The sequence below is a fragment of the Vidua chalybeata genome, chromosome 4, assembly GCF_026979565.1.
Source record: "Vidua chalybeata isolate OUT-0048 chromosome 4, bVidCha1 merged haplotype, whole genome shotgun sequence".
In the NCBI taxonomy this organism is placed as follows: domain Eukaryota; kingdom Metazoa; phylum Chordata; class Aves; order Passeriformes; family Viduidae; genus Vidua; species Vidua chalybeata.
Window position 1 is genome coordinate 4,383,450 of NC_071533.1, and position 26,244 is coordinate 4,409,693.

At 36.1% G+C, this 26,244-nt stretch overlaps 1 protein-coding gene and 1 long non-coding RNA gene across 5 annotated transcripts in view; one reads left to right on the forward strand and one right to left on the reverse strand.

The window, feature by feature from the left end:
* IL15 (interleukin 15) overlaps window positions 1–17,326 on the forward strand; it is a 28,688-nt gene extending 11,362 nt beyond the window's left edge. For 3 of the 4 annotated variants that reach the window (XM_053940924.1, XM_053940923.1, XM_053940922.1), the window contains exons 3-8: window positions 14,405–14,505; window positions 14,951–15,032; window positions 15,172–15,213; window positions 15,853–15,912; window positions 16,046–16,189; window positions 16,737–17,326. In XM_053940924.1, coding sequence (XP_053796899.1) covers window positions 14,405–14,505; window positions 14,951–15,032; window positions 15,172–15,213; window positions 15,853–15,912; window positions 16,046–16,189; window positions 16,737–16,850 — 543 coding nt within the window. In that variant the 3' untranslated portion in view covers window positions 16,851–17,326. The remainder of the gene's footprint in view (window positions 1–14,404; window positions 14,506–14,950; window positions 15,033–15,171; window positions 15,214–15,852; window positions 15,913–16,045; window positions 16,190–16,736) is intronic. The other variant, XM_053940925.1, reaches the window with a different exon arrangement.
* On the reverse strand, window positions 1,410–17,755 carry LOC128787057 (uncharacterized). The gene is made up of 4 exons (XR_008430554.1): window positions 17,672–17,755; window positions 9,826–9,945; window positions 5,692–5,734; window positions 1,410–2,430 (listed from the first exon to the last, which is right to left on the reverse strand). It is a non-coding gene; the product is annotated as an uncharacterized LOC128787057 (long non-coding RNA).
* Window positions 17,756–26,244: the final 8,489 nt, after the last annotated feature.

Consider the following 26,244-nt stretch of genomic DNA (forward strand, 5'->3'; position numbering starts at 1 on the left):
CCTGTCTGTGTTCCATTGACTTCAGTCCTCTGACATCTCTGGCCAAAGCTGGAACCAGACCTTTTTTGCAAAGCTGAATGAAGATGTGTTCTGTCTCCAAGTTTTCCAGATGGCGGTGGGAACAAGGGGAAAACCATGAAACAACCATTCCATAACTTATGAAAAACACAATTTTCATGATTGTTGCCAAGGAGAAATGGATGTAATATTTTTTGCTCCCTAGCTCCCAAGTGAGGATAACAAAGTCTCTTCCATGGGTCATTCTACAGTCTCTGGAGATCCTCCTGCCTACGTGTTTTGTCTGGTGACTGAATCACAGGCACGGTAGTGGAGTGATACCATATCAGTGTCCAGCACAGATTTGTGAATCACTGTTCTTTCACAGCATTCACTGGTAGTTACCTAAGCCAAGAAATAATACTTTCCTGAATGAAGTTATTCTCGGGAAAGTTTATTCAAAGCTTTTTTTTTTTTTTTTTTTGTTTTTCTCTTTCCTTTTTTTTTTTTTTTCCTGGAGGAGAGAGAGAAAAATGTTACCATGGCAACTTACTTTCAAATGAAAGCATCTTTGACTAGCAGTGTACTAGCACTTTTTTTTTTAATTAAGAAAACCTCCCCCTCTAAATACAATCTAGATGTTTCACTTCATCTCAAGACAGGTGATTAGTTAAGTCCTTTCATAGGGAACGTGGGATTTTGTTGGACTGACTACAATCACAATCCCCCAGTAGTTTCTAACAGAGATCCTGGGGATCAGCAGTTGAGGGAGGAAAAGACCTCACAGTGGCATTTGTATGTACTGATTTAAGGAAAACAGGTACAGAAATAACAGTTACTTTGATGAATTCTGTCAGTTATAAAAAAGTAGAGTTTATATTAAAATATATATTTGTCATGCATTTCTCTTTTCTATGCTCTCAGACAGCTTCCAACTAAACTTCTGAAGAAAAAGCTGCCATAAATGTAGCTGTTTCTCCTGCAACATGACACAACACACCAGATTATTTATGTCTCACAATACTCTTTGCAAAGTAGAGTTGTTAACCTTTATGTCTTGGCTGAATTCTTGTGTGGGTATTTTCCCTCTCTCTTGAATCCTAAGTATGCTTTTCTTCACATCTCCTTGTCTCACATCCAAGCAAACTTTTCAGCAGAGAGCCTTGATTTGCATGATTTGTGCTCTTCTCTTCTCTATCCTTAATTGCTCTGCAATTTTTCTCATTTAACCAGTTTGTGTTTCCCAGAAATCCGTAGCTGCATACAAGTAGAGAGACTGCTCCTGTGACTTCCCATTTCCCACAGAAACAAACCAAATAACTACATGCTTTTCCTTTTTAATTTTGCTTTATTACAATTCCAGACAAACACAGTATTATTTAATGGACTAAAGCTTTTTGCCTGTAGTTATGCTCATTTTGTTTCATACAAAAGAGATGTTTCTCACCTCATTATCTTGTTCCACACAGTTGGAGACTAACTCCATTTTCCTGTCCCCTTGCTTCTATTCAGAATGAAAGGTTGTGCCATAATTTGCATTATCTGAGACTTTTCAAGCATATTTTGGTGGATACAGTCCTTCAAAGATACAACTCTCTGGGCTACTGAAGAGGCCTGATTTAAAAGTTTTTTGTAGTAAATGATGTGAATTTCATTTCGCATCATGATACTAATGCAAAGGGGAGATGATAAAATAATACATCAACATTAAGGTCTGGAATCATATGAATCAGCTACAAGATTTCTCATTCTATCTGCTTCTGATTTGCAGGTAAAATTGTCCATTTAGCTTGAGAGGTATGCTGTGGCATTTTATACTTAGGTTTCTGTCTTCATGCCCTTGTGACTGGGATAGAGTTAATTTTGTTCCAAGTACCTGGTACAATGCTGTGCTTTGGAACTGAGACGAGAATAGTGTTAGTAACTCTCAGGTTTTAGTGGTTGCTAAGTAGAGTTTATGCTGATATGTGAGGACGTTTTATCCTAAGATTGACCATTTTTGCTACCAGGCTTTAAGAAAAAAAAATTCTCAAAGTGCCAAATAAATCAAGACTAAATTTTTGTTTAGTCTGCGGAAAACAACTGATTCAACCAAGGTCAGGCATAATCCAAACTCAGTGGTATCATTTACTTACCCATTCTGCCCAGCACCTCCCCCTCCAGAAGCTCTTATAATTATGATGGCAAAAGGCAATATTTAGATGTCCTGGAAGGTACTTCCTCTTCTTTTCTGTACCCTTTTCCATTTTGAGACGAGTCCAAATGTTGTTAGTACAAGAGATTAAGCTGTGATATGCAGCTGCAGATGTGTTATTAGACAAATAGCTCATCCAGAATGTTGAAGAATCTTCTTTAGAAGCGTTACGTAGGTAGCACTGAAGTTCCACATGCAAAGTACTTGATTTAGTAGCCAATCTCTCAAGAACAATTCCACTGTGTAAGCACAGATGAGAAACTAATGTAAGTTCTTTGGAGCAGGATGGCTGTTTACCTGAAAATCTACGTTGGCATTCAAGAGCGTGGGCATAAACCCACACTAAACAACTCTGCTGATACCATTGGCATTGTCTCTGGCTGATCACACAAAGTGTAGCTTTCCTTTATAGCATTTAAATTTAACTTTTCTCCTGTTCTACTTGTTCTACTTTTGAAGCAATTCCTTCTATTTCCTGTCTTTTTTTTTTTTTTTTGACAAAATCCCCATGTATCTCCTGCCCTCATGTAACTGAAAATATCTCACAGATTCATAAGATTTTATGGTTGCTGTAGATGATTTTGCATAATTTAAATGAAACATGAATATTTCAAGTCCCATTTTAAACTGTGTGCAATTTCAGGATACACAGGTCACAGTGAGGACAAAGTAGTTTTCTAGTAGTTTTCATCCAGCTAAACATGAACAACTTGACAATAATGCAAATTTATGTACTGTGCACTTGTGACAATTTTTAAAGAGAAAATAATTTGACTGAAACTCTGAGCAAGATACAGTGTTAAGAGTGAACTCAAGCTCTGTATTACACTTTGGAAAAGTGACTTTTCAACAACAATGGGGTTCAATAAGGGCTACAAGTGATCCTCTGCCCGCTTTAGGATCTATAGGGTTTTGTCAGTAACTTTCCTAAAAGTTCAGTGCTCAAACCATATAGAAAGTATGGAGCATCCTAAAACTGAGACAGAGTGATCTATGTCAAAGCAGCCTATGACACCTGTTTTGTCCTGAATTAAATATCAGAAAATAAAATATCCTTCAGTTAAGTAATGAAAACTAACCTTTATTTCTGTTTATACTTTTATTATTTTCTAAAGGATAATTTTCTCTAATTCATATAACCAATTAAAATTTTTGAAAATGAAATCTTTATTTAAACATCCTACTTGGCATTTCTAACCAGAAAGAAACCAAAATGCCATATTTTAAGCAATTTTTTCAGTTATGCATTCAGATTCTTATACATAAGTTTTATCCTATAAAATTGTAAACAACAACTTTTTGCTTTCTGGTTTGTTTTGTAATTTACTTACAATTTTTGTCAGTCTGGACACCAAAGAAATGGGACTGGAAAGAACACGATCAAAGAATATTTGAATCTTGTCTTGTGTGAGTTAAATGTGCTAGCTAAACTATTTCTCACATAGAAGAAAAATGTAGCATTCTCAAAGTAATAGTTATTCTTTTTGCTCACTGTCCCTCAGATTTTCTGAAGGACAGAGAAGCACCTTTGCAAAAAAATATGCTAAGCATTTGAGTAGTATAAATGCTTCACTCTTACTGAAATTAATAGAATAATGATAGTATTTATCATCCCTTCAGCTGACCACAAACTTGGGTTGGTGGGGTGCAACTTTGCTACATGCTCTGAAAAATTCTACAGATTCCTGCCTTTGTGTAAAAAGTAATCTTGAGAGTATGCTACATTTTCCCAGGTATTTAGAATTAGTAAACACAAGCCCATGTTTTTTGTAATTCATAACTGAAAACAAAGAGAGAAGAAATTTGTTTTCTCTCAGCTAGATTGCTCAGTCTTGAAATTATGAGAATGTTCTCACAGTGCCTGGTGAATTGAAAGAAAAATTAAGAGGCCAAACCCACAAAAAATAAAATACTTGTTTTCAGGAAAAGGGTAGACACCAGCATTTCCTCCATTGTAATGTCTGAAAATAATAGGTATGTTTATTCAATTATTTATTCATTGTGACATTGTGACTTTTAGAAAACTTGATCTGACCTAAAAAAAGAAATCTATGTTCTCTTAGGTTATATACACGTGTAAAATGAGCGCTCTTCAGAAAACTACATTAGGAAGAGGCCTCATTAATGTAATATTTTAAATGACTTATCATCATATTTTATGTTTAGAAGTCAGCAGCGGCTATAAAAAATTGAAATGTAAGCTGAAAAATATTTACATGGAAGAAATATTTACATACAATTCTAATAAACTAATTAAAAAGCAAATATTTATGTATGCTGTAAAGAGCAGGGGGAAAAGGGCTAGAGAAGTTATAAACTTGCAAATGCTAGCCCCAAATCTGACAAGCTTTACAAGCAGTCTCTTTTACTGGAAATCAATGATATATGAGGGAGGTATCAAGATGCTCTTCCCTTCTCAGCTGGAAGTAGTTGGAGACATCAGGCTTTGCTTGCAGTCAGCTCTGCTATTCCTAAATTTTGTGTGCTCCCTCTAATTCATATCAGGAACATGTCCCTGTTTTAGCCTGTTATGAATACAACCTCATCCTATTACCTGTAAAGTATGTACTACAGGAGAGAAGCACGGGCTAATGAAATGTCATTATATGGAACATAACTCTTCCAGCAGGATTTTCTGCAGGCCTTTGAGCGTGCAGAAGCTGTGTGAAGAAGTTTTAATATGAAACAGGTCATCAGTGAGATGACTCTGATGCAAAACTGTTGCTGGCTGTCTGTACAGGTATAAAAAAAAGATCTATAATGTCCTTCAGGCTCTGAAAGCAAAAGGTAGAAAACTCAGTGGGACAAAAGCAGACACAGCAACTTCCAGGCTCAATGTCCAAGTGCAAAACAAATGATAGCATTAAATGTAGCCTAATCCATTGCAAGAAAACCTTTCTGAGACAGCATACAGTAGTAGCAGGAATGCATAATGGAAAAATCAAAGAATTAATTAGGAAGAACATTTTACTTCCTGGGTCTGAAATGCTGCTGGACCTGTTCTTGCAAAAGCTTGGGAAACTTCAAGGTGTATACTCCTCTTAAGAGGAGTAGTCTAGCACAATAGTTCAGAAATTCAACTGCTGGAGAGTGGGAACAAAAACCAGCGAGCTTAGAAGCTTAGAAATGTGGAAGTTCCTGGTTTTAGGGAAGGAAAGTGTAAAATTCTTCAGCATGCACATTTTGGCCATACTCTGCTATGCTGATTAGCCAGTTTGCACGTCCAGTGGAGAGGGCACAAGGAACATTGATGAAAGTTTGTGCTCTCTTGAGCTTTCAAATAATTCTTTTTTTGGCATTGTTTGCATTGGCAACAGTTCTGGTTATTGTTTGGGAGCTGGTGTAATCTATCAAAGTAGCAAGAATGTGCTGATGTGTTCTCTCTGACCTGAGACAGATGAAACACAAACACATTCTGTTCAGATTTTGTTCCCCTTCTGGAAATAGGCAACCAATGCTATCACTGATGTTTTTAAAAAACCTCAAAGATTAATGCTTACATGTACAGAGTCAGCTGGCTCCTTGGTTCCTTGAGGTCCCAACCTGAAATGCCCAGAGATTTATGATGAGCAGCATGTCATAGAGAATGCAGTCATAAGACTTGGGTGTAAAGCTAAGTCTAAACATATTCCAGCATATAGTCAGGGAAGTTTCAGTAGCCAGCTGGCAGCTTGGGACTCATCTGTGATAATTCCCATGAATTTTCCCTACTGTCTTCAGTTGCATACTGGCAAGTGTCTCTTGTGGCAGGCACATTCTTCTCTCTCTCAGGATTTTTTCATAGAGGAGCACAGAGGAAAGAAAGAGAAAACCATTTCTATTTCTGCTCCTTGTTTTTTCCCGTGTAGAATGTGTTTGGAGAATTGTTTACCTGGGGTGATTGCTTGATTGGATTCTGGTGAGGATTGTTTGAGCCTGATGGCCAATCCAACCCACCTGTGTCTGGACTCTCAGAGAGGGTCATGAGTTGTGAGTTAGGTATGGTAGTTAGAAAAAGTAGGTATGTAGTTTTAGTATCTCCTTTAAATAGTATATTAATGTATTATAGCATAGTTATAATAAAGAAATCATTCAGCCTTCTGAGCTGGAGTCAGACATCAGCATTTCTTCCCACTGGGTTCACCTGCATTTTACAACAGTCTCTATGTGCATGATGCCAATTATGCTTTTTAGACCAAAAGGTGCCGTTGTATGTGAATGGCCATATATTTTTGCTAACTTCTAAATTTGATTACTGACCAGGAGGACCTTACATGGTGTTTGGGTAGGTATCTGCCAAAACCCAAATTTGTTCACTGTTCTTTGTAAGACAGTAAAGTAAATGTTTTGCAATGTTGTGCTTCCACTCAGGACAAATAGGTACCTTGCTCCGGTGGCAGGGAAGCAGTAAGCTGTTGGGAAAGCAAAGAAAAACCCATACAACAAAGCAGGGTTGTATTGCCTTCAGAAAACTGAGTTTTGTTCAGGCACACAGTCTGGCACACTGTTATTAATATCACCAGTCACTTTTTTATTTTTTAGAAAAAGATGTAGTGTTTTATCTGTCTCACTGCCCATGAGTGTGAGGCAGATAAAACACTCTTATCAGCCCTTGTTTAGAATGGCATAAACCTGATTTCTAGCTTTACCGTTCAAAAGTGAAGAAAAAACATGCTTGAAAGAAAATATTATGGAGAAATCTGATCTTTAACTAATCCCCCCTGTATGCTTTACCACAATGTGGATGTTGCACATACACTACTACTGTATTGCACTCAGCCCCTGTCACATATAGAAAAAAGTGGTTCAGTGTGCAAGTTCATGATGGATACATTCTACAAAAATACATTCAAAATTTACATGAAAGGGGGAGGTTTCTGTAGCACACACACTAGAGCTTTTCCAATAATCACTTCTCCTGTATGCAAAGACAAGAGACTAAGAATGATTGTCCTGTTGCTGTAAGTCCTATTGCATTATTATTTATAAGTGATTTGTAAAGAATGTAAAACAGAAACACTTTGTTTACCAAATGTCCTTTCCTTTTCCATGCCTATCCTATATTAAATAAATCTGTAGTAGAGATACTTTGTTATTCTTTCTTAGAATCCTGATTCTAGTTTTTTTTCTGCCTATTCATCTGTTTACAGTGGTCTGTGGGCTGCTTCCTCACTTGTTCAATGAATCTATTTTTCCCTGGTTAATATTTTGGTCAAATTCTCAACAACGCTGGCAATTAAAATTTCATTGGTTTCAGGAAAGCTACCACAATTGTCACATATTAGGATTTATTTCTGCTCTTTAAAGAACATTAGGAGCAGAAGAAAAAAATAGAATGTTTCAAACTGCATCATGCCCCTTTAATTCAGCATCCAGCAAATTCCAGTAAAAGTATCACTGTAAGAGAGTGCCATAGATTATAATTCTTCTTTTTAAAAAAGCTCTGAAAATACTGCATTACTTCACAATTTTGAGAACTGCCATTTTATATTTTTAGTCTTTTATCTATTACAAGTGTGTTACAGCTCTCTATCAGTGTATGGTCTTACTCACAGTCTTTAAGCTGAATATTTTGCTAAGGATGAGATATTATTTGTCCAGCAGCTGTTCCTGTAGCAACTATTTTTTATGGTCTCAGAGTTTTCAGTTATATGCATCAATATGACATAATTTATATTTATTTTTTTGCTGTTCAAGTTTCCATGTTTAATACTGTCTTAGTTGTTAATATCCTACCCTAAAGGCATAGAAATTTTATCCATAATTGTGTTCTCATGCCCTGGGTATTTGTTGCTATGATAAAAATATCATAAATAATATTTACAAGGAATGCCTAACAGCAAATGTATAGATCAGGACACATTTTGCTAAACAAACTTTAGTTCTGCCTCTAATTTTTTTGTGTTTTATTAATGCCCTTTACATTTTGAATCTCTTTTTATTCTTACTGCTTATTTATCTGTGAGAACTTATTCTGAAAGGCCTTTTAACTAGTTATTACATATTGCATCCTGAAGGGTGTCATTTGGGGAGAAATGGTCCAATCTAACCATCTGTGCCCTACAAATGAGTTTTTTGCTCTGTACTTTTTCTTGACTGTGTCTTGGAGCTAAATTAGTTTTGTCACTAGCAAAATTTAGGGAGTCTCTGTGTCAATCGTGTTTGGCAAGCTAACCTAGCATTAATGTTATATATCCTTGCATCAAGAAAACATTAAGTTGATCTTTCACAATTTGAGGAGTGATTGATACCTTGGGAAGAGTGACATGGCATGGAAGGATGAAAAGAGAAAGAAGCATATATTAGCTTTCTTTCCTGGCTGGATTGTGCCACCTGGCAAATATAAGGTCTATAGCCAAGTACAGGACACATCTTCACAAGGCAATAGTCAGCTCTGGGCCTCAAGCATGCTTTGCAAAAAAAAAAAAAAAAAAAAAAAAAATCTAAAGGTCAAAAGAAAATATTTAACTTCTTACATTTCGTGTTCTGATGTTTAAGGTATTGAGTGGAATAGCAATGACTCTGTGACCTTTCAGCAAAATTTTCAAACAGGCATTGCAAACTTTACTCTCTAGCATAAATGCCAATTATCAGGAACATACAGGAGAAGGAAGGACTGTCAAAGCAAATCAACAGCTACTTAAGCAAACAAAGAACATATAAATACAAAATGTGATTAAACTGACAGAGTCTCCTGCCATGCTGATTACTGAGAATACTCTTTTAAAGGTTAACACTTCTCTAATACAAGCAGAATAAGCCATGTAGGATAGTCCCTCCACAAGAATATCACCACTATACAACAAAATGAAGAAAAGCTGTAGTTCTTGGTGGGATGGAGGTGAAAGGAAGTAACCAAATAGGAATCATATTTAAAGAATACTCAGTTTTATTGCTGAGAAAAAAATCCTTAGCCAGCCTAACTCTAGCTATATACAAAATTTCTAAGAAATCACTTTATGTCATAAAAGCTTAAACATTTAACAAACCAAGGCATGGTTTGGCTCTCAGCCACACAAGCATTCAGCCATGTGATTCAATTTAAGACCTAGTAATTCCACTGGCTTCCTTTCTGGTTCAATATGTACGAGCCAGACAGAGGCATGGAAAGCTCACTCTTTACATTAAAACTTTGTGGAGGAGAGCTGCTGATAACACCTGGTGGAGCTTGAGGGCAGATTTCCAAGGCTTCTGTGCAAAGAGTGATAGGAAGGGAGAAGAGGAACTACATTGGTTTCAAGCACCATGATAGCGTGGAAGCAACTCTTTAATAGCTGCAGCATCAAGTGGTATTCAGAAGTTACCAGAGATGTAAAATAAGTTTTTTTGACAGCATATTTGAGGGCTGTACCTATAGGTAGCATCTGCAACAGTTTCTTATTGTCTCAGAGAACACTAAGATGGTTCTCTGTGTTCATAAATTTGAATAATTACATTCTGACACGAATTCAAATTCAGTTTTTTTTTTCTTTGTTTCCCTTTGGTTGTTTCCTATAAGAAGCCTAAAAGAACTTAGGGATGAAAGGGCAGAGAGATTCTTCAGTGAATCATCTTCTTTGACTTTCAGCATTTACTCCATGACAAGGCACTAAGAACATGTCTTTTCTCTAAAACTTATTCATAATCCATGAAAATTTGATTTCAAAATTACTTACTTAAGGGCTCAATATGGAAACATCTATCTAGTTCAGAGCTACTGCTTTCTTTATGGGCTCCATTCCTCTTCCAGTCACTTCCATTAGTTTATGAAACCTTTACTCTCCATGGCTCCACCCCTGTGAAAAAAAAAATTAGAAAAGAATATTCTTTTGGTACAAGACTGGGGAAAAAAGTTGATTTTTCTTCTCAGTCTTTTGGACTCTGACATTCTGTATGCTTCTGAGCAGAGAGAATGAGCTCCAATTTTATGCACAATACAAAACCTTAAATAAATGCAGCACTCTAGTTGTGCAGTTACTTGGTACTTTGTCCCCTTGAAGGTAATTGCACTAGGGCAAGAGGACAGAACAATTAATTAGTGGAGCAAACAAGCAGAGGATAGCAGAGCAAGAGCCACGGGGTGAGATTTTGTTGGGGGAGGAGGCAGAGTTCGCTAAAGAAGGCTCTAATTATTGTGGCAAAAGAAACACCGAAGAAGAATTGCTGCAACAATGCAAATGAGTGGGTGGAAAACTCAGCTCTACATGATGTAGACAGTACTTGAATATGGATCTAAAAAGACCCCTACTTTACGCATGAGACGTTGCTTAATAAAATGTCAAAGGACTGGAGAGAGCTGGAGGTTATGGTTAAGATTTTAGAGGGAAATTTGCAGCAGTAACAGAGAAAAGAAGATTTAAAGTACTTTGCTACACAGGAAGCCAGAGAGAAAATGCTGAGGACACATAATTTTAGAACAGGGGAGAAGAAGAGACCGACTACAATAATAACAATAAATAATGTGCAAGAAGTCTATTGCACTACATAATGAAAATGGGAAAATGGATTCTTACGAGAGAAAGGTGTTTGAGAAGGCTGATTTGCTCATGGGAACAAGGAGAGGGGGCTGATCAAAGAAAAAAACTGTGTGCTAGAAGTCAAGAAGTTACAGAAAATTCGAGAGTAATCAAAAATTAAGAAGGTTAGACTTCAGGGCTCTGGGGTTTTTTATAGGGTGAGAGTTTTCTACAAATGGTGAAAGATTCTCAGGACATTCCAGGATTTTGAAAGAAGTGGACATAAATTTCTGGCAGGGAAACATATCGAGGTCTGAGCCACTGGTGTGATACAGTCGTGAAAAAAAAACACTGGCAGCAGTTCCCTTTTTCCCATGGAAACTGAAAATATTATCACCAGTTTCTAAATCCCTCATAAGATCTGAGTACATTGTATGCTTCCAGTCACTTGTTTTCAAGAACAAGGAAGCAGATGAGGAATAAAGATATAAATAAAGAATTAAAATACAGTTCAAAATAAGGAGAAAAAAAGAGAAGACCTTTGCCAATAGCACCAAATGGCAGAGCTGGGAAATAAACTTTCTTGTTTATGAATACCTTATCTCAAGGATTCAAGGAGACCTTTATGAGCAAATATTAATAAAGAAGTTTAGACATATGGTATTTAGGCAGAAACATGTCATTTTAACTGTCTGTATTTTCCATCACATGTAACTTAAATACTGTAAAACGCCACCAATATTTTCTTTTGAGTATCCTAGATTATTGCTTCTGTGACAGCCAAACCAGCAAAGTCTTTGGCTGTTTCTGCTTTTTTAAAGAAAGGTTTTTTCATCTGCTTGCAGATTTGCTTCTTTAAAGAGAAAACAATACTACTGTACCTTAGATATCACTCAGAGGTAACTGCTCTTAAAATGCTTAATTTAAAGTCATTATTAAAAAACAGCATTCCTTTCCCAAACATTATTATGTATACCATAATTAATTTTTGGAAGAGCATATATTCACTTCCAAAGGCTTTAATCTTTAGAGTAGCAAGTAATCAGGACACAAGCCATAGAAAAAAATATTTATGTCTGTAAACATGAGCTGCTCTTTCTTCCAATGCTCGCAAGGGTAAATACCAGAGATATAATGAAGACAGAGAGTAATTAGTTAATGATTACACAGAGTAAGAAATCAAAACCAGACATTATCCAAAGAAAATTTTTACATTATAAAATTATGTGTTCAAGGCAGGAGAACGATTTCTAAAAGCTTCTAAGCCAGCTAGCAATGCTTCTGTTGTTGAATAATGGTTTGAATGAAAGAATTAAGAAATTCAAGTAGAAAATGGCCCTGCCTTGGGTCTGCAAAGGAGTGTGTTGGGGGATGTAGCTGACATTGAAATCTCCTTATGAACAAATGGAGTACCCTTTAGAGTCTGCATGTAGTATATTTTTCACATATTTATCATTAGTAAAAGACTTCTATTACTTCTAAAAAATAAGCATTTATTTTATGCTAGCAATTATAATTTCATTATAATAAAGGTTACCTACAATATTTAAGAAAACCAAAAATGCAGACATTCAATCGTTAAGAACACGGTGTTCCAGTGTCATTACAGTGAACAATTATTTAAAATAGGAAACAAATGACAAACTAATGATAACCCTGGTCCATTATTCACTAGATATCAAAATATATTATTTCCTCACCATGAAAACTTTGTTCTGCGGCATAAATTTGACAATTCATTTGGACTGGGACTCCCTCTCAAATCAATTTTTTAAGGCCCCATAACACTAATTATAAATTACAAAGCTGGTTTGTGCTTATGGACCCATCATAAGTCTTTAATATTTTAATTTGTTGCCACCTCATCTCATTTCATAAAAACTAGCTTGTAGAATGATATAAACGTTTAGCTATTGTAAAACATTTCTAGTATACTTTAAATTATTTTCTTAAAACTTGGGGTTAAAACATGTTTTATTCACCTGTATCCACCAATCAGGTTTAAAATTCCTGTAAATACACTTGGAGTTTCCCCATAAGGCTACTTCTGACTTCACTTAAATAATAATAATAAATACCCCAAACCCAACCAAAACAGGATATTTTCTAAGTATTAGCATATCAAATGAAAGACGTTTGTATGCAGATTTAACAAAAACAAACTAACAAAGTCCAAACCCAAAAGAAATAACATGGCAATTTCAAATCAGTGTTAACTGTGAAAAGGATAAAGCCTTTCTGTTACACTATAGCAAAGTGATTTAGCTCTTTTGACCATATCCATGCAGTTAATAATTGTTTTCCTTTTTTATCCTGTACATTTGAAAAAGATACATGTATTAGTACTTAATATTTTGGGTTTAGTACTCATATTTTCAATTTCCATTTGTTGTGGAGGCAGTGAGAGGTTTAGCCTTGCTTATAGACCTATTTTGGCTGACCATAACACAGCATCCTCCAGATGGAAATTGTTCAGAAGATGTAGGAGATGTTACCTGCTCTGTCCTTACTGCAATTTAGATTGTCAGAGTATCATTCATTTACATAACTTTTATTTAACAGGTTTTGGACAGGCAAAGGGGATAAAAGGGACTGACACTGCATCCCATTATTAATGTGGAAATTAATGTGGAAATTTGTAGGTAACTATGCTATTTCAGCTATATCTTTGGGGATTGGAAAACAAATAATTGCAATTTATTTAAAGCATTTTCTATTTAAAAGAGTAGCAAATATTTGTTACAAATACTTTCCAGAAGTCCTGTCACACATGTGATCATTGCTCTCCTGGCTGTGCTTTATTAAGGTGGCTTTCAGCAAGTGAGCTGCAATCCTGATGCTGCATGGATTGACCTCCCAATTGGATATTTTTACCACTGCACAGCTCTTCTTTTGTTGTGCTCTCTGGTCCATTTTTAAATATTGACTTGCAAGTTTGCAGGTAAAGAAACGTCATTTGAGTCAGCTATAGAGTATTGCATGTTGGATCAGGAATAAAACCTTGGGCCAAAACCACTGCACCACATCAGGTAATTAACCTAAGCCTGTGAGGGAACTTTATCAGCTGAATCAAAGGCCTTGTGACTTTGGAACAAAGGTTACCAGGCTGTGCACAGGGAAATGCTTCCTGATGGATAATGCACAGCTTCTCCTTATTTTCAGTTGCCAAACTCCACTGAGGAAATTCTTAAATGCATTACTGCCCAGTATTAGGCACACATACACTGTGTGAAGAAATGTAAGTATATACTATATCTAAATATTGTATTTAACATTTGTACACATAACTATAGTATTTGATGCATTCAATGTAGAGTCTCAGGGGTACATAGAAGGAACCATTACAAACTTATAACAAGGAATATTAAACATACTACAGAGGAATAAATTGTAAAATTACAGACTACCACATGCAACCACAGTATTTGAGTCAAAGTTGTAGGTAATTAATTGAATTTGGGTAACAAATGGTAGCCAGGGGAGAGGTGGAAAACAAAAGTTCCTTAATATTGCCTCTGCATTAAATTTCAGGCTGCAATATGACTTGATAAATAAATAGGGGGCCCAGGATGAGTTCAGGTTTTCACAGTGTGCCTTCAAGCATCTGATTTTCTACCAGCTGTTTGGTAAAGTGATTATGTATTTCTCCAAGCTACAAATCAGTTGGTCTTTCCAGCTACACACAACAAGGTCTTGTCTTTATTGGAAGTCTTGGAAAATTTGTTAATTAAGTCAGTACTAAAGCAAAATTCTGTGGAATCAAATTGTGACAAGGTATCACCTTGGTTGTGTCTTTCAGAAAACACACCTGAAAAGTATTTGTCTGCAGTATCTGCTTCTGAACAGCCATTGCTTTTGCCTTTTAAAGAATGGGATGGGACTAATCATCTTCTTCCTATGGTAACTACAAAGTCAATGTCAATCAGACAGTAACTACAGATTATTTATTTTTATTATCACAGCTGTTACTTGTCTCCAGTCACTTCAGAGAGCGGATTTGGAATTTTATTTTTGCACTTTATTTTTTACAGAAAAAGAATTTTAGGTATTTTACATCAGGTAATCAAGCCTTTCTCTTGCATTATGTTCTATAAATCTGGCCTTCTAAAAAACCCACATTGCTTATACTGTGTGTGACATGAGATATAGTTTTTATGTATCTATGTGATTTTATGATTTATCAAATGTGCTTGCTTGTCCCAAACATTTACCATATGTATTTACATGTAAATAATGGATCTGTAATATCTTACAATGCTGAGTCTTTTTTTTTTTTTTTTTTCAGCATAAACGTTGTAGATACCTCCTGTTTAGCCTAATGGTCACTATGTTTCTTCTGTTCTAGTGCTTACGTACCAAAGACAGAAGCAAGTCATTGCAAGTGGGCAGAAGTTCTGAAAGATTTGGAAAGGATCAAGACATCCAAAGTAAGTTCATTCTGTATAACCATAGAAGAAGACTTAATAAAATATTTAGCACTGCACTCAGCTAAGAAGTGTTAGTGAGACGGATAGAGATGGTGTTTGTTAGCTAATGTTTATAATTCCAACTCTTGTTTTCTTGTAGGATATTGATGTCAGTTTATACACTGCAAATGCAGATGAGGATGTAAGTAAACTTCACATATGACCACAACTAATGTTTAATGTGGTGGCTTCATGACCTTACTAGAAATTATCCCCTGAGGTAGACTTGCTCTAGTTTGATAAACGTGTCTAAAATCAAATAATTTGCCTTGTAATAAATAGTTCTTCTAATCAAAGTGCTTATGATAAATTATGCAAGCAGGTATTAATTATTCTTATTTAGTCATCTGCTAATAAAATTAATCAATTGAAAGGGATTATCAAGGCCATGTTGGGTGGAGCTTTGAGCATCCTGGCCTACAGAAAGGAGTCCCTGTGCATAGCAGAGAGGTTGGAAGTACAGGATCTTTAAGGTCCCTTCCAACCCAATCTATTCTGTGATTGTGTGATTCAAAATCATTTTATCAAAGCAAACAATGCTAAAATAATTCTGGGATTCATTTTTCATTTAAGGGAGCATTACCTGCTTCCTCTACTCTCTTACCTATTCTGAATTCAGATCTCTGAGTTAAAGTGTTAAAACTACTAAGAATAATATTAAATTAATTCCACTATGTTTAGTTATATGCCAGGTTCCTATCCTAATTATTTTCCTATCTTCCTCACTAAGATATTACGTTTCACCCCATCTTAGCAAACTGCTTGGTCTTTTTGTTCTTAGCTCTCACAGCCCATCTCTGCAGATATTCAGATGTATTTGAATAATAAGAAAAGATGCCCAGTAAGTGGCTGATTTTATCTTAGATTACATCTCACTTATATCATACTTGTGCTTTAAATTATATCACAAATTATGTTCTACATTTGCTTATTCCTTTTTAATCATAAAACTATTGCAACTGCATTTTTTTCAGGAAGAATGCCAAGAACTTGTATTGAGGTGCTTTTTCTTAGAGACAGAAGTGATAATTCAAGAATGTCGTATCAAAAATTGTAGTAAAACACAGGATGTGTGGAACATATGGAAAAATGGAAATGAAAGCTTTGAAAATAATAAGGTAAGCAACACCAACAGTGTGAGGAAAAAAGGCAAATCAAAAATGTTTCTTCAGTAGCAGAAATACTTCTTTTTTTACATAAATGGTGGAATGGTAGAGATGAAAAGGAATGAGATTCCAGTAACCTGTACTCGTAATAATGAAAAATCAGTGGTTTTTAGAAAAACACTTTCAGGATTCCCATCAGAGCAAATCCTTTTGTGCATGCTTACATATGTCAGGGTGTTTGAATGTGTGTGTATAAATGACAGTTTGCAGCTTCAGTACCTGCAGTCAGATATGCTAGACACATGCAGAAAAGTATCTTAATTTTCAGAGGGACAATCATTTGCATCTTTCACTGAAGTGATGTGCCTCTCAAAGACTATTCTGTTCAAAAAGTAAGCCAGGAACTGCACAGACCATAACTACCATGGAAGCCTCCACTAATATTTTCCATAGCCATTACCTGCAGTGGAAGTATTCCTCAAAACAGGGCAAAAAAACTAACTCTCTATCAGAACGAATGGATCGGTATCCTACTTTACTATTGCATTTTTTTTTTCAGTTGACTTCCACAAAATCAGAAAAATGCAAAGAGTGTGAAGAATACGAAGAAAAAAATTTTACAGAATTTGTACAAAATTTTGAAAAGGTTATACAAAGGGATTGCAAACACTGACCAAAAGACATAAGCTGGGAAACAAGATTCTTAGATGAACACCCTCAGAGAAATTAAATTATCACCAAAAATAAAACAGAAAAAAAAATCTACAATCCTCTTGGCTATCTCTTATTATATCTGTTTCTATTGTGGTTTTCAGGTAAGCCAAATTACTTCTTCTACCCAAGAACTCTAAGCCAAAAATTAGAATATTTATGTGAAGACTCTTCTTTGTCTTTTCCCCCTTTTGCACAATGCTAGCATAAGGGCATTAAAAATCACCTCCAGTCTTCTCACAGAAGGTAAAGCTGGTGCTTGGTTCTTATATCCAGCAACAACATGTACTGTTCCTTCATCTGTTATCTCCAACATGAATTTATTCATTAATGGCTACAACTCCTTTATTGATGACCAAAGGTTTCAACTGAGATGTCAACCAAAGCAGTGTTAAATTAATTCTCTGAATAAAAGAGGTGACCAAGTCTCTTGCACTCTTAAAAAAAAAAACAACTATGAATTAGATAGAAATCTTGCCTGTGAAGTAGGGTTTGTAATTTTAGTCTCCTTTTGGGAAAAAACTTTAAAGACACAAATCAATTTTGACCAATTATTGGAAATCATAACTACATTTCTAAGACTCAACGCAGTCACCTGTCCTCTGGTATTTCTGTAATGTTGTCCAGTTGCCTTTGGGCTCCTTCTAAACGAACTGCTTTCCCCATGATTCATATTCATGTCATACCAGCTGCCATCCATAATAAGTAATTCTTTTCTCCAGGCACCTCCATTTTCTCTATCTTCAGCTGATAAATGGCTGAGTCATTCAGCTGTCCACTTACCGGGAAGGAAGTTTCAATCTCATTATGGCAACAAACACGCTGCCTGCTCTTCTCTTTTATTGTTGGGATGCTCCCAACAGTCAGCCTTTAGCACTCTGAGGAGATGAATCCCCAGTAAACTGCAAGAGGAAGAACATAAATATGAGCATGTGGGATGTCATCTTCCGGGGGACTTGTAGACAAACAGGTTGGTAAATTCATTGGTATCAGCGTTAATCACTGGTAGAAATATCACAGCAAAAAGAAACAAATTATTTGCCAACATGAAACATCAAAACCAGAAGTGTTTATTACATAGTTTGCATGAAATAAAATGGTCCTACATTTTAAATTTTTCCTTAATTCATTGGTATGTGCTGAGTATGATTTTTCCTTACCTGATGTCATGTGCACAGGAAAGGTAACACCAAGTTACAGCTTTGGTCTTTAGTCAAAGAGGTAAAGGGACTTTCCTTATTTCTGGCTTTGAGAGGGGGGCAGTATACCCATGATGGGAGAATCAAAGAGCTGCTTTGCTCAGAATTTTCTTTATCTTGATCATTTTGAAAATAAATTTCCTGATTTTATTTTGCTTTTCATTAACTCATTCACCAGTGGCGAGTATTTCAAATACTGTGAATTTGTCTTTCCAAAGAATATTGCTAAGTCTGTGACCACTCACTCTGTTAACCACTTTCTGTTGGACACTGGCCATATCCCTTTTATTTCATTTTACTTCCACCTGGTCCAGGTGCATATTCTGGGATGAAAAGAGGCCATTTGCTAATCTGGATCTCCAGCATTTATGTTAGGTCTTAGTTTTTCCTGAGAGCTAAGAAGCCATCTGAAAGCTTTACTACATCCTGAATCGAATGGTTATAACAAATTATCTAGTTTATTCAGTTTATATCAACTAGTTTATCTAGCTGGTATAAAGGATAGACTAAATTAAGGCCAGCTTGATATTTGGTTGGTTTGTTTGTGTTTTTTGGTTGTGTGTGGGTTTTTTGGCTTTTTTTTTTTTTTTTTTTTTTTGGGGGGGGTGTGTGTTTCTTTCAAAAAAGTTAAGAAATTCATATGTATTCCAGAGGAAAAGTTTCAATATGACTAAAACATGGACACATCTGATCTGACTTGTTAGTCCTGCAGGCAGAACAGTAGAAACTGATTCAGAATGGTTACTTTTGAAGTAAACATCCCCAGGTTGAAGAAGGTATTTCTTCTACAGAAGGCTGAGTTATTTCTGTGGCATTTGCTAGCTAATATTTTCCAACTGCTGTTGGCAAATATTAAGGAAAAGATTAATACTGTATTTTCTCCAATGAATCCTTGTCAGTTAGGGGGACTAAGGCGACTCACAGCAGAGTGTTTCTATGTACAGAGAGAACAATAATTACCTTTTGACACCAGAAGAGAAGAAAAATGCTCTCCCATCAAAGTTTTGCACTTACTTCTGTTTTCTTGACATTACAATAATTTAAAATCTGCTTTTCCTTTCCATTCCTAGAACTTAGTATCCACATTTCTTGTCTGTATACTAACAGGATAATGCAAGTAGCACTAGTACAGATGATGTCTGACATCCTCTGCCTTCTTGATGTTTTACTGGACATCTTGATGTTTTACTGAAGATAAATATGACTTGTTCATCCATAGAATGTTGCCTCTAGTGGCTCCCAAATGTTTGAGCACCTGTTGATCAGATACTGTTCAGATGATTTCTCAGACATTTTAAATTCTGAACTGCAGATGCCTTTCTTGTTAGCACCTTCACTGTTTTGAGGAAAATATAAAAGAGGGAATTCTTTGCCTGCAGTGAGATAGCTGGGGGATCAACAGCAATTCCAGATTATCCATCTTGCTTATATGACTATGTGAGCAAAATAATAGTGAAGAAAAGTACTTTTAAGATCCATTGCAGCTCCATGGGGCAAAAGCTCAGAGAGACAATGAATATCTGAGTCAGCCAGCCCAATGTACAGAGGTAACACTTACAATGGAGGGAAAACCACCATATTTTTTATATATATATACACACATGTATAGAGATTTCAACAGGTATTCTCCATGGGTAAAACAGGAATTTCTGTACAGCATCAGGAGACTGATCAACAGGACACTGAGCCATACTTAAAAAGGGACATTCTGTAATGTCTAAAGGATTATATCTTCTCTAGAGGCAGAGAAGGAAAAAAATTTGCTCATATGAATTCTATGGAATTTTACTCTCATGCACTTAGGGAGGAAAAGAAAGCCATAGATGAGCAAGCTAAGCATTTTTTAAACAAAAAGTTCAAATCAGCACCTTGAAACTGTCTCCTTCCAACTATTTTCCCTCAAACAATGCTGGAGAATTCACCTCTGCTTATCAAAAGGTTTAATTAAGCCAATAGTTAACAACTTAAATAAAGACAAAGGAAATAAATATGTTTCATAACCTCACCCTCTTCTACATGCTTATTAAATGTGGTACTTTCTTATATTTCTAAATGTGGTTGACCAAGTCAAGCCAACCAGGAATCAATTGGCTTTGTAAAAATGGAGGGAAAGATGAAACAGCACAAGAAAGAATGAAAAATCTGCTGAGATAACTGACTTATCTGTGCCATGATAGAAGCAGCTCACTACTTCTAAAAGTTAAAAAACATACTGGAGAAAAATGAATGAAGTTAGAATATAAAAAGAAATCAGGGGGTTTTCTGGGAATTTTCCAGAAATGGTAAATTCTGGGAATGGTAAAAAAGAGCCACTGGCTCTTTGGAAACAATTCTTGAGAAGCCATAATTTCTGTCTCTGTGCGGTGGAGCTCCTGGAAGTCCCATTACCAAAAAGAAATACCAAAGGCTAAAAAAGCTTATTTTAAATTTAACATACAAATTAGTATCTTATACTGGTTTTCTTCCTTCTGAGTCCTCAACCATACAAACTTTTCCCCTTTTTAACTTTTCCTAGTGGAACTCAATACTCCTCAGGGCTTTCGACTTCACTATATACAGAACTGTTTCTAATGAACTGTTTTTACAAGTTTTAGTAAAGGAAAACAAGGACCTGCAACTAACTCCTCCTATGTCAAGATGCTTTCTTGAAATCACATTTTAAAATACATTGACAGTGCTGCTGAAAGAACCTTCATTAGACAGTATTTTGCTGTGAGGTGAACAGAAGGCATCAGTTGTGGCTTTGTTTATTTAATGCCTTTCAGGAGGAATCAACTGTATTCAGCTTTTCAAGATGAAATATTGAAGGTCAGTAATCCTTACAGAACCTCAGTGGCTGCTCTACCACACATGACAGACCTCGATAAACTGACAAAAGAGAATTTGAGAGAAATTTAAAATACACTTATGTCATTGGAATACAACACAATGATAACATTAATTGAAACAGTGTACCTGTGCCACAGATAAAACTGAAAAATCATTCTTTTAAAAATTTGTCTTTTCTAGCTCTTCCAAGAGTCACAGACATCCTGCAGCTAACTGGAAATCTATAGTCTTGCAGTAATGCAGGACATAATAGTAATCCCAGTTTGGGATTCTTTTGAGCCATTAGTTTCCCAATGAGTGAAAATTTTCTCTATCAAGAAAATAAAAAAAAAAATCTAATATTTCTTATGATTGATAGAATCTACTATTTTTCAATGGAGTACTGAAAAGCCAAACCTTAGTTTTGGTCAATCTCAAGGCATTCAGATGAGTTTATTCAGTCAGTAGCACATGGAACTCCCCAATCCTCTGAGGCAGTGATACTGAATAGCAGGTGTTAATCATAATCCATGATGACAACTGAGATTTCCTTCTCCTCATTAACCTTAACTGTGGCTTTTTACATCCTATTGTCCAAGAATTTTTTTTCTCTTTTTTTTTTAGTTGAAGATATCAAATGAGAGATTATGTTTCCTTGGTAACTAATTCAAAGAAGATTAGATCATTCTGAATAATTCCTGCAACATTTTACTGTAACAAGCTTCCTGCTTTCACGAACCATTTGACATTTTAAAGTTTTGACTGAAGTCTTCAGACAACATTTCTCCCTCTTATACTTCCTACTGCAGGCCAGTGACCAGGCTTTATTTTACCCCAGACAATCTTCCTAGCAGTAGATATCAGTCATTTGGATAAGTTAACTTAACCAAAATCCCTTAGCTGTACTGCAGTTTTATGGCATCACATAAATTCTTTTTAGGACTTCATCCTCCAGCATTTTATACCACTAATAAATTATGAAGATCTACTTGGGACAACTTAGACAAAATTAATTGAATTTCTGAAGTTGTTTGTACGTTTTAAGTTCTCCAGCTATAACAGATAACATGCAGATTTTAAGCATTGGCTTAAAGACCTAAGGGGGTTTTTTGGTCAGTTTTATGTCCCCCTTTTTTCCCATAATGACCTTCTGAAAGCACGAATAATTCTGGATAGTCTGTGACTTATTTCAGCATCGGTGAAGGAATCTTAAGCAGAGAAACTTCCAAGCAGCAGGCATCAATTGAGTCAGAGCTGGTATATAAGCTTCCCCAGCTATGTGCTTGTGTAGGGTCTCAGTTATCTGGTGACTGACAGCAAGCCAAGCTATGGAAATGATTCCTTGTCCTCCTCAATGCAAAGGAAAGGGCACCATCACCAGCAGCCAGTGGCTCCTTGGAAACAGTTCTTGAGAAGCCATAATTTCTGTCTCTTTGCAGTCCCATTACCTGGAAGTCCTGGAATTCCCATTACCAGCCACATAGGATGACGATAGCTATGATACCATCATGAAACATGGTGGTTATAGAGATATTTTTTCCCTAGGAAAGCTGCCTTAAAACAAAAATTTCAAAAAGTTGTGTTCTCTGGACTTTATCAAAGGCCTTTATACCTATACAAATAAAAAGAGAGAGTGGGGAGGCCAACAGGCACAGCACAGCCTATTTGGGCTTGGCCACGTGAATTTATGAGTCTGCATTTTGTCCCAGAAAACAAGGAGTAATTTTCAGATGCATTGACATAAAGGGACAGGACAAAAACAACAGCATTCCTGACAAATATGCTATAAGGAGTCACAAGGAAAGGATGAAAGCATAGAAAGAATTCTTTTTCCCTCTGGTCCTTTAAGTTACTCTAACCACTAAATATTATAGTTGACAATATTTGGAATTTAACACTCACTCACTCAGATATGTGTGACTCCTCTCACGAAGCTGTTACCTGCATCTTCCAAGCCTGCAAACCTTGACCAGCTCAAGGAGTGCTGTATGTTGAACCCATACAAAAGAGCACCCTTTTTCCCTGAGCAGCTAATAAGTGCATTTCAAGTGCAAACCCCCTCAGCAATGGTAATCCCTGACACCTGAGGTACTCTAGCCACAACAATCACCCAAACCCTGGGAAACTGAGGAAGAATAACACACAGCTGTTTTCTTAGCTGCATATCACACCCACGAATGCTGAGACTAGCAAATCTCAAGGTTCTGAGAAGAAGGGAATAAGAATTAAGTGCCATATTCACTGTTTACAAAGTCAACCCATGCTGGGAATACTTTTGTTTATTAATGACAGAAAACAAGATCTGCCTTTACCCTTCCTACTTTCTTGTTTCATGGTAAAAAAACATTGTATGGTAAAGCATGGTAAAAAGCTTCTTTCTACAGCCCTATTCTCTTTGAGGGAGTTACACTGCACAATAGTTAGCACATGGGGACATATGTTGTAACTTCTAACTTGAACACTGCAGCTGGACAACATTTCTGCAAAGAAAAGGTGTTTACTTCAAACTATTCACTCACAGTTGTTGCAACAACAAAAATATTTGAAGAGAGCTCAGAAATCTAATCATGCTTAAGATCATTATTGGCTGTTTTCTGGTTTGTAAGCAGAGCTGCAAATTATTTTTTTTTACTTGAAACTATTTTCTGCCAGAAACTTATTGCATCTTCAGAAACAGTGTCTGAAACAACTTCTTAAGCTGCTGCTTTATTTTTAGTCTACTGATGTTATTGTAAAAAGAGAATAAAAACTATTTGTCAAAAATCACGTAGTGAAGTCATTTGCATTTTTTGCAATTCCTAGGAAAATACCTTGTGGCATACTAGCACAGGTAAAGAGTATATAGATTACATCTCAAACTTTCTCAGGACTTGAGGTAGATTTAAAGTGGTTTTTATTTTGTACTCCAGAAAGGATTATTGGAATTTTCAACTTTCACTATTGTCAAACAAACAAAAAAAGGCAACTTAGAGTAAGTCCAGAGAAATTGGCTCCACAGTAAAATACTTGGCTATAAAGAATTTAGAATTAAGAATTTTCCATTCCTTATGGAAATGTAAGACTCAATCTCCTTTCAATACAAGTGTTTCTTTTTTTTTTCCAAGATGACTCAAATACTATCTGATATGTACCTTTGGCAATACTTATACAATGAATTGTACAAATTCATTTTTGTTTTGCAAATATAATGAGAAAACTCACCTTGTACTTGAAATTTCTTGTATTTTTCCTTGATGAAAGAGCTGAAAGTGCTTTTTATTAAAATCAGAAATTGGAGTTGCCCAAAATAATACAAGTGCTTTTAGAATCAAAGGAGATTTAACTCCTTTTTTACTCCATATAACATACTCGAAACTTTCTCAGAATATATTCTAACAGGGGAACATTACTATAAAATGCAAGTCTGAATTTTTATAATTGTAGTTATTTCAACAATTAGAAATTCAGTACATTTCTGGGAAGAAGCCCTACAACACCCTTGCTGAGGGTAGAGATTTAAATAAAGAATAACAAGAATTTTTTTTTAAATTGATAAGGAAAATAGATTATTTGAACACGAGTCAGATGATTATAATTTAATTTTACCTTTGTATATTACTAATTTTTTTGTCTTATCACCTTCCTCAAAGTTTCCCTTCCAGCATTTCTTTGAGGTAGGCATTAGGCTTTTTTAAAAAAACCCTTAAAGCATCTGGTTACACTTTCAGAGTTAGATCATGCCTCCAGGACACAGCCTCTCATCTGGGTTGTGAGAATGGCAGTATCCTTAGAACAAGGAAGTTGTGGAGCAATGAGGTGACAATTCCTTGGGATGAGAAGCAGAATTTAGAGCAGTCTGTGCATCACCAACCTTGCTGTGGACAGCTATCAATGCTATATTGTTTAGATGCCTTCTTTTCAGGAATTTGAAAGAAATTTATGAAAATAAAAAGAAAATGAGGAAGATAACTGAGATGAGTCACTGGTAGCAACATTTATGCTGTAAGGGTTACATTTCAGACTGAGATACAACTTTAAGCTAAAAGGATGTTCTCAATACAGCAAAGTGATAAACTCCATCATGGCCAGCCCCTTGATCCCAGGTTCAAAAGAACAGCTAATACTTTCTCTAATTAAATTAGTTCATTTTTCCTTGCTATTTAACATCAAAGATATTTATAAGGGTCAAAATTAGTAATCTTCTTTCTACGCCTGCTGACATAAATATGTAATTTCTTTACTTACCCTACCAGTCCTTCTTTAAACATGGAATTGCTGAGGTGTAACATATCCAGTGTTAAGTGGCAGAAAGGGGATAATGCACATACTACACGTTCTTGCCAGCTCTGAACTGTAATCAAACAACAAAGAACCCCTGAGCATCTCTTATCCTCTGCTACTGAAAATATCTAACTAGCTCTCCAGCCACCCACCTGTCTTGCAGGCAAGCACTTTTGGAATTCTTCCTGCTGAGGAGGGAAGTGAGAGAAAAGATGGGGATGAGTTTGGCCCAAAGGTCAGCCCACAATACCCATTCTGTGCACTGTAAGTACAGAGCTGTTTTCCTTTGGTGTCTGAGCTCAGAGGCCTGCAAATTGCAGACATCCCTGATCACACTTCACTGCATAAAAATGACCTCTCAATTTATTATTCCATCCTCAACGTGTAGTACTCAGCATATTCGGTGCACTGAGCACACTTTGGAGTTAATGTGAATTAAAGATTAACTGTGACAAACTGAACTTTTTGACCAAGTATCCAAAGGGAAAACACCAACGTAGCAATGCTGCAGTTCCATGCAGACAGAGCACACGTTCGAGTAACAGCTTTCCAAACCACATGGCCAGGAGTCATTTGTAAGCTTTTCAGTCAGGTTAACCAAGTGGATATGGATTCTCCCGTGCTCCCATTTCTGTGTCTGTGCAGTTCCAGAGAGGGTCTCTTATCAAAGCCACGGTTAATGAACAAATGTGCGCAGTCCTTTCCTCCAGCCATTACACTGCCACAGCAGAAAACACAGATGAGTTTTGACTGTGAATGTCCCCCGACCATCAAAAGGAAACCTACTCTGAAAGATTAGTCTGAGCTCTCAAGAGCATTGGAGGCTTAAGCTGCACATTAGTGTTTAGTATTTCATTAGAACAGTTAAAAAAAACACCAGATGGAAAATCTTTACTACATTCTGGCCCTTCACATGTTGTAGGATTTCCCAAATAACTTCTAAGAAATTAAAGGGGATATGTTACAGTAATAATTGCAGTAAAGAGAATCTAGAGAAGTCTAATTCAGTGAACTTTATGACATCTTCATGTAAGTGTTCAAGTGACGCCAAGTTCATTAAAAAAACCTTCTTGAAACACATGCGATTGT